Source organism: Triticum urartu, chromosome 5A, assembly GCF_056163025.1.
Source record: "Triticum urartu cultivar PI428250 chromosome 5A, HENAU_Tu73, whole genome shotgun sequence".
NCBI lineage: Eukaryota > Viridiplantae > Streptophyta > Magnoliopsida > Poales > Poaceae > Triticum > Triticum urartu.
Window position 1 is genome coordinate 467044987 of NC_141877.1, and position 9123 is coordinate 467054109.

At 50.9% G+C, this 9123-nt stretch overlaps 1 protein-coding gene across 1 annotated transcript; it reads right to left on the reverse strand.

Moving 5' to 3' along the window:
- Nucleotides 1–754: 754 nt before the first annotated feature.
- LOC147971985 (cinnamoyl-CoA reductase 1-like) lies at nt 755–8644 on the reverse strand. Its single transcript, XM_087521206.1, has 6 exons — nt 8433–8644; nt 3661–3830; nt 1693–1881; nt 1441–1603; nt 1137–1326; nt 755–1036 (listed from the first exon to the last, which is right to left on the reverse strand). Exons 1-6 carry the CDS (start codon nt 8563–8565, stop codon nt 844–846), a joined length of 1038 nt encoding a protein of 345 aa, XP_087377332.1. The 5' UTR covers nt 8566–8644; the 3' UTR covers nt 755–843.
- Between the last annotated feature and the right edge of the window lie 479 nt (nt 8645–9123).

The window sequence follows — 9123 nt, forward strand, 5'->3', positions numbered from 1 at the left end:
GTGCCGAGCAATTGATAGAAAAGCGCATAGTTATGATGATATCTAGGCATGATCATGAACATAGGCATCACGTCCATGTCAAGTAGACCGAAACGATTCTGCATCTACTACTATTACTCCACACATCGACTGCTATCCAGCATATATCTAGAGTATTAAGTTCATAAGAACAGAGTAACGTATTAGGCAAGATGACATGGTGTAGTTTCAATTGTGCCATACAAGTTTCAAAAAATACAAATTCTAATGAAATTCTAAACTAGCAAAATGCATGAGCCACCTGCTAGTTATTCAAGAAATAATTATGGATTACTAAGAAATATGTTCATCTTATTGTTGTGTGTCTTACATGTTGGTTTGTTCAGACACTTCATGTATAGTATCATGTATTGAACCTATCTATGGGGCATTGGAGCCCGAACTTGCGGAGGCTCTGGCTTTATGAAAAGCTGTGTATCTGGCCCGTGAAGAACAATTCTCCAAAGTGATATTTTCCTCAGATTGCCAGTCGCTGGTTACTAGGATTAATTCAAGTATCTTTGACAGTTCCTCCATTGGTACTATGGTCAATGATATAAAGTTTACTTCAAGGAGCTTTGTGTTTGTGGTGTTCAAGCATGTTCGTCGGCAAGTGAATACAGTTGCTCATCTGTTAGCCAAGTCTTGTAAAAATTTGTCTAGTATTGTTGTTTTTCATTCTACTCCGGAGTGTATTCGGGAGACCCTTTGTAACTTTGTCTAAGTGTCTAATAAAGCTGACGTTCTATCAAAAAAATAGATAGCAACAATAGAGGAGCAACACCGTACATGCTCGCCCAAACTTCTTCAAATTCTTTCTTGACGCTAGATATTGTTGAAAAGAGGGGGGAAGCGGCAGGGCGCATCATCAGCATCGATGCCCTCAAGAAACCCGGCCTCCTGGCAGAACTCGATGGTGTCTGCTATCGTGTCCCTCAGCGGCCGGTGGCTCCACCCCAGCTTCTCCAGCTTTTCAGAGGTCATTGGAGCCGGGTGATCCATGTCATATATGCTCTCCCTGCCAAATGCCGACCGATCAGATTGTCAGTTAATCCTAGACAACAACTACAACAACATATGATGAATCATCACGGGATTAATTAGGATAGAACTCCTACTCAGATATGTAGGGGCACCCAGGGTACATGATCTTGAGCAAACGTAGCAGTTCCCGGACGGTGATGAAGTGTGGCGCGCAGATGTGCTGGCCGGCGGCTCCGGGCGTCTCGTAGAGCAGGAGCAGTGCATCGGCGACGTCGCGAACGTCGACGATGTGCCACAGCTTGTCCCTCACCTGATCACGGCCTCCTGCATGCACACGTCGAAAACATCGTGAATAGATCAAGAGCAGGGAATGCACGTACTATCGCTGCTTGTTAGGTGAACTCAAATGTGTGAAGTGAAGACGGCTATAGCTAAAACCTTTGAGCAAGTAGATGAGGAACTGGCTACTCGCGTTGACGGTCGGCTGGAGCAGGGGGCCAAACACCAGTGCAGGGTTCAGTGTCACCACGTCGAGCCCGGTTTCACGCCCGTACTCCAGCGCCGCCGCTTCTGCCGCGATCTTGGCAACAGGGTACCAGCTCTGCAAATACATGGTGCAAAATGGTGTCGTCGTGTTTGGATAGAAAAATATACGGTACCACACGTTGTCTCTTAAGTTGTTATTATTACCTCATTGCTCCTACAGAATTCTGTGTCTGACCAACAGTTCTCGTCTCTGATCTTGCCTTGGGGCCAGTCTTTGGGGTTGATCTCCACAGCAACCATGGATGACACGACGACCACTCGTCGGACATTTGCGGCGGAGGCGGCCTTGAGCACGTTCGTGGTGCCGGTAACAGCAGGGCCCAACATTTGTAGCTGCACCATTATGTGTACACGTTAGATATGATTCCACATTATTATCATTTTTTTTGTTTTTCTTAATAATTACTATCTCTGCAAAGAAATATAAGATTTTTTTGCGGGAAGTAAAGAAATATAAGATGGTTTAGATTACTATAAAGTAGTGATCTAAGAGCATTTCTAGCCCCTCCTTATTGGCCTACCCTTACAAAAGGCCAAAGGAGGTATGTCATCGGGTCAAAGTCTTTGACCGTTATTTGGTACAGTTACTGATGTGTGGGACACCCGTTGCAGGCCCATCTATCAGTGGTTGCGTGGTCGTAGATTCCTCCATTGCGCATGTATCGACGCGTGGTGGTACACCCCTTGTGGGCTCAGTGGCTGCGCAGCCGTAGGTGGCTCCATTGCGCATGTACTGACACATGGGACACCCCTTGCAGGCCCACCCGCCATTGGCTGCGCGGGTCGTCGTTGCCGTCATTCATGGTGGTGCCGCTCTCCGATGCGTGCGAAATGTAACCCGACAGGCGGATGAGGAGGCACTCCTTCGCGTGGCGGGCGCCCTTGGCGGCGGTGGCCTCCTTCTCTCGTGTGAGGCGCCCTGACTCCTCAAGACCGAGGCGGGGCACCTTCACGTTCTTGCACCGAAGGCGCCACACATCGGGCTCTGCCGTGGTCAACGACCTTCGCATGACCTCGCAGAGGAGTGCCTCCTCCGGGTCGACGGGATGGAGCGCTCTCGCTGGCGAGAAGAGCCAGTCTCCCTCGCGGCCGCCGCCAGTTGCCGCTCGCCCAGGCTGCCTTCTCCGACTCCGACAAGCGCATCCGCACGGGAGCCACGGGCATGAGCACCCACCGCTGCCCGGACAGTGCTAGTGCTGGAGGGAAAGGGGGACCCTAGTCTGGATCTGGAGCGGTGCGGAGCTGGAAGGACGGGCGCGGCCCGCCTTCCGCTGGCGGGACATAGGGGAGCTCGTTGCAAACGCAACTGAGCTCGAGCTCCCGCCGGTGTCCACGCACAAGCGCTGGATGGGATCGTCATTGCACCCAATATGAAGACGCAGAGTGCGAGCCCTTCCTCGTTTTCTGCGTCGCTGCTAGATCCGTCGGATTCCTCCTTCATGAGACCTTCTTAGACCATGGGATCGTCATTGCTGCCAGAGTCCTGGCCGCAGTTGGCCATGGCGGATGGGAGGGGAAGGGTCAGGGAGGAATCGGAGGAGCCGAGGGAAGCGGATGAGACGAGTATGGACTGGGAAAGTAGGTTTGACTAGGGTTTCGTCCTATTGGGTGCGGATTTTGTGGGGCGACGCGAGCCATAGCAGGCGAGCATGTCCAGACGTCTTCATATCCGCCCCAGATTTGGGCCTGATATGGGAAGTGCCGGTTAGTCCTGGCGTTTGGACCGGCTCTTGGGGAAGCCGGTTGGGTGGCGTTTTTGTGTCCAGACACTGATCGGGCATCCTGTCGGGACGTTTGGGGCAGGTGTACCGGGATCCTGTTTTAGATGCTCTAAAGTGCTCATATTAAACTCATTTCTTTGTTCAAGCTAAGAAATGAATTGATCTGGAGCGGTTCAAGAGCCTCGAGGTTTTGGTTTCGCCAATAGAGTATGGATGGAAGAACTAACAGAACTAACATCGTCCCTTAGATCTCATAACAGAACTAACGGCTCCTTTAATTTTGGAAATTTCTCTTTTCTTAGTTAATGGATGGAAGAGAACATCTCTACCGGCCTTTGCACGGCTGTACCCGTTGGTATACGTCCCAAACAAGGTATGCAACTTTGCTTACCTCTGGATCGGTTAATTCTCCTAAAGGAACAGGAGTCGCCACATGGAAAACTCCACGGCATCCGGAAATGGCAGCTGCCATTGCATCATAGTCAAGGAGATCAGCCTTGAAAAGCTTGAGGTTGCTAGCAGCATTATCTAAGCGCCTTAGATGGGCAGTCTTCTTATCACCTGAAACATCAAGAGAATTGAAACAGGAACGCCTTCATGTATATTGTACCATATTCATATGTCGTCTGATATGTACCAGTTACGATGAACAATTTTCAAATACAGGCTGAACATTTTTTACAAACACGATGATTGTTTCTCAAATACATGAGAACATTTTTAAAATACACGAGGAACAATTTTAAATACACTACTAACAACGTGTATTTCCAAAACACTATTAATTTTTAAACACACCATGAACAATTTAAATACATGATGGACATTTTTAAGACATGGTGAGCATTTTTTGAAATACACTTTGAATATTTTTTAAAAACACGATGATTATTTTAATACACGACGAACATTTTAAGGAAAACGAATACTTTTTAAATATATGAAGAATACTCTTTTCATACACACGTAGTCCCTTTGTATCAACAGTGTGGGGAACGGCGAGGTAGTTGAGTTACGTGTGGGGAAAGTGCTGTGGGATGAATACAATACTAGCACAGATTCAGGTAACGAGCGCCATGTAGCTCGTCCTCCAATAGATATTCTCGTTATATTTACATCTATAGTATGTCGGAACTGCCGTTTTGGCTTTGGATGTATATACATTTTTTTTCTCAAATACACACGAGTGTGCGTATCATTTTTATAAAAAAAAGGGGGAAAGACTTCCCATCCACGGTGTTACAATGTTATTTACACGGCTCACACATCCGCCTCCACACGGAGTAGTTGCATGAGGCGACTACTCACCCAACCCCCACCTTGCTAGTCCCGCAAACACTCCATCTAAGCCCCCTTGCAAAAGCTCTGCTTGCCTCCAAGCCCTGCATATACACCCTATCCGTCCCTCTCGCACTTTTCTTTCGATACACGCGCCGTTTACCACGTCGCATTCATGTCGACCTAGAGCACGGAGCTGCCGACGTTGTTGTCGCGATGTGACCGGAGGGAGGAAGGGCGGCGCTGACTGGCACGACGTCTCGGGAGCCGCTGCTTCTATGCACACGCAGCTTTCCGAGGAACAGACTACGGCCGTTGCGCCGCATTGAAGCGGCCGACCGGCCCTTTGCATGGCCTGCCCACGGCTATATAAGCCGTGCTCCGGCATCATCCACATTGCAATCTATCCTCCTTCTCCTCCCCTTTCCCCGCTCATTTCCCTCGACAACTCCGGCGATGCGCAAGTTCTGGGTGTCGGCGCCAGCATGCGGCGGTTCCGGGGCGGGCTCGAACGGATCGTGGCGACACCGTCCTCGAACTCCGGGGTCGTCGTCCTCATTGGTGTGCGGCTCGTTGGCGAAGGTGGAGATCGTCATCTCCTCCGACAACGAGGAGGACCAGCCATCGCCGCAGCAGCAGCTGTCCGCGCCGACGGTGGCGAGCCAGGTGTACGCCGCCACCGACACGGAGTACGAGGAGGAGATGGAGCTGATGCTTCGTCGCTCCATGCTCCACCTCAACAGCCCGGCTCGACCACCGGGGACGCTCCTCTCGTGAAGCCGGAGCCGGCATCCCCTCCTCGCTCTCTGCCATGCAAACACGACGTCCAAATAGGACACCGCGTGAAGGAAAAGCGGCTCTCGCCGCCTCCCCATCACGTGAAGGAGGAGCGGTTCTTGCTGCTGCCCCGACGCTGTTGGGGAACGTAGCAGAAATTCAAAATTTTCCTACGTGTCACCAAGATCTATCTATGGAGTCATCTAGCAACGAGGGAGGAGTGGATCTACATACCCTTGTAGATCACGCGCGGAAGCGTTCAAAAGAACGGGGTTGATGGAGTCGTACTCGTCGTGATCCAAATCACCGATGATCCTAGCGCCGAACGGACGGCACCTCCGCGTTCAACACACGTATGGAGCAGCGACGTCTCCTCCTTCTTGATCCAGCAAGGGGGAAGGAGAGGTTGATGGAGATCCAACAGCACGACGGCGTGGTGGTGGAAGTAGCGGGATTCCAACAGGGCTTCGCCAAGCACTGTGGGAGGAGGGAGATGTGTCATGGGAGGGAGAGGGAGGCACCAGGGCTTCGGTTTGGTTGCCCTCCCTTCCCCCCACTATATATAGGGCCAAGGGAGAGGGGGAGGGCGCAGCCTTGCCCCTTCCTCCAAGGAAGGGTGCGGCCAAGGGGGGAAGGAGTCCATCCTCCCCAAGGCACCTCGGAGGTGCCTTCCCCCTTTAGGACTCTCCCCTCCTCTTGTCCCTTTGGCGCATGGGCCTCTAGGGGCTGGTGCCCTTGGCCCATACAGGCCAAGGCGCACCCCCTACAGCCCATGTGGCCCCCCGGGGCAGGTTGCCCCACCCGGTGGACCCCCGGGACCCTTCCGGTGGTCCCGGTACAATACCGGTGACCCCGAAACTTGTCCCGATGGCCGAAACAGCACTTCCTATATATAATTCTTTACCTCCGGACCATTCCGGAACTCCTCGTGACGTCCGGGATCTCATCCGGGACTCCGAACAACTTTCGGGTTACCGCATACTAATATCTCTATAACCCTAGCGTCACCGAACCTTAAGTGTGTAGACCCTACGGGTTCGGGAGACATGCAGACATGACCGAGATGACTCTCCGGTCAATAATCAACAGCGGGATCTGGATACCCATGTTGGCTCCCACATGTTCCACGATGATCTCATCGGATTAACCACGATGTCAAGGACTTAATCAATCCCGTATACAATTCCCTTTGTCTATCGGTACGATACTTGCCCGAGATTCGATCGTTGGTATCCCGATACCTTGTTCAATCTCGTTACCGGCAAGTCTCTTTACTCGTTCTGTAACACATCATCCCGTGATCAACTCCTTGATCACATTGTGCACATTATGATGATGTCCTACCGAGTGGGCCCAGAGATACCTCTCCGTTTACACGGAGTGACAAATCCCAGTCTCGATTCGTGCCAACCCAACAGACACTTTCGGAGATACCTGTAGTGTACCTTTATAGCCACCCAATTACGTTGTGGCGTTTGGCACACCCAAAGTACTCCTACGGTATCCGGGAGTTGCACAATCTCATGGTCTAAGGAAATGATACTTGACATTAGAAAAGCTTTAGCATACGAACTACACGATCTAGTGCTATGCTTAGGATTGGGTCTTGTCCATCACATCATTCTCCTAATGATGTGATCCCGTTATCAATGACATCCAATGTCCATGGTCAGGAAACCGTGACCATCTATTGATCAACGAGCTAGTCAACTAGAGGCTTACTAGGGACATGGTGTTGTCTATGTATCCACACATGTATCTGAGTTTCCTATCAATACAATTCTAGCATGGATAATAAACGATTATCACGAACAAGGAAATATAATAATAATCAATTTATTATTGCCTCTGGGGCATATTTCCAACAGACGCTTCATCAAGGATGAGCGCCGCTCGCCGCCGCCCCGGCGCGTCGTCAAGGAGGAGCACCGCGCACCTCCGCCCCTGCCCAGTGCGATCGCGACGAAGGTGCGCGGTCGCATTCTCTACTACCTCGGCAGCGGCGGGCGCGTCGGCAGCTGTTCGTCGTCCCGAAGTGCCCTGACAGTGCAGGAGTACGCCGACAGGGAGCAGCGCCGGCGGGACAGGCACAACGCCGCGCGCCGGTCCAAGTTCGCGGACTCTGACGTCCCGCCGCCACACATCGCGGTTGACCTGAACCTGGCATACGCCTGGGCCCTGGACCGCTCCGTGATGACGTCGGAGACGTCCAAGCACCGTCTCCGCCACCTCGATGAGGAAATGGCCAAGTACAACGAGGAATGGTCTCTCAGCGAGATCGCTGCCTCCTTCCAAGGACCGCAACCCTCTCCCCCAGCCCACGTCCTCGGTGGCCGCGGCCGCACTGCGCATGACGCGAGAGGAGGTGGAGAGGATCATTCACGAGCGTCGGGCGGTTGCCAGGAAGCCCTGTCACGACGCCGCCACCTTCCACCGCCCGAAGCCCAACTTCGACGACTCCAACGCCAGATCGGGCGAAGATGACGGAGGAGGAGCCGCCTGCCAACCCGGCATGGCCTACAAGATCACCGCCAAGTATAGTGTGATTTAGGATTTTATTTTAAGGTTTTTAGTTCATCGGACGAAATATCGTCCGGTTTTATGTACAAATTATCCTAATTTAAATGAAATCCACCGTGTTTATATTAAAATTCGCCAAGTTTGCATGAATTTTGTTCGGTTGGTTCGAATTGTTGTTAAAATGTACTCTTTCTGTCCGAAAATACTTGTCATCAAAAAGAATAAAAAGGGATGTATGAATGGAGTATGCGGCTACGATTAGATGACAGCCTTCCGCATCCTTGTGGGCGGACCTTCTATCCGCGGAAGAAGATTTACGGGTTGCCGTTATTGTTAGGTAATATTCCATTAGTCTCAAAAAGCTTGTCATAAATTTTTTTTAGATATGGATATATCTAGACATATTTTAGTGTTAGATACATCTGAATCTAGATAAATCTAACACAAGCTTTTTGGAACGAAGCTGATATGATTTAGCAATTAATATGATTTAGCGACAAAACTAATATGAAATGGAGGGAGGGAGTACATAAAAACAACTCATATATTTCCATTACATGTCATTATGCATGGAGGATGTGCACGTACCAAGATCGCGGACGGCGCCGTGGACGGTGTAGCCGCGGGAGAGTAGGAGCTTGACGAGCCACGAGGCGATGAACCCGGCGGCGCCGGTCACGCACACCGTCTCCCCTTTCCCTCCCTCCATACGCCCGACCATAGCTGAAGCTGATAGGCTTCGCTCCACACACACACACACCAGAGCGCGCGAGCCCCACTCACCGTCTGTGGTTGCTGGCGGCAGGAATGCTCAACGACGGGTAATTAGCTACCGGGTCAGGAAAGCAGCCTACTACAAGTACAGGTTGGAGCGAAGTTTGCTGGGCACACGCACGTAGTACGAATCAGGGTTTGTTTATCAGTGCTAATATAATGAAACTTCGGGCGGCCCGTAGATGAGAATCTCGATCTGGAACTCACGTGGAGCTGTTTATGATTTCTGACACGCAAAGATTCAGCATGGAGCACGCCCATGTATAAACTATGGATTTGAAACTCCGGCATTCATGTGCAACTTGACTGCTTTGCGCTCAAATAGCGCACAGATCAACATGCGCTGGCACTATTTTGTACCCATTTCGATCTTCAAAGTTCATACGGTAGGATGTGTGTGTGTTTATATAGTGAGTGTATCAAGCGAAGTACAGAGTCTTAGCTTTTAGGATGAAACCCAAGGTCTGATTTTAATTAGTTGTGTCTGGTAGTGACTTTGTTGAAG

Coding starts and splice junctions, on each gene's coding strand:
- LOC147971985 (XM_087521206.1), bottom strand. CDS start 8,565: ATGGTCGGGCGTATGGAGGGAGGGAAAGGGGAGACGGTGTGCGTGACC. Junction 3,831..8,432: donor CGGCGCCGTCCGCGATCTTG/GTACGTGCACAT, acceptor TTGATGTTTCAG/GTGATAAGAAGACTGCCCAT. Junction 1,604..1,692: donor AATTCTGTAGGAGCAATGAG/GTAATAATAACA, acceptor ATGTATTTGCAG/AGCTGGTACCCTGTTGCCAA.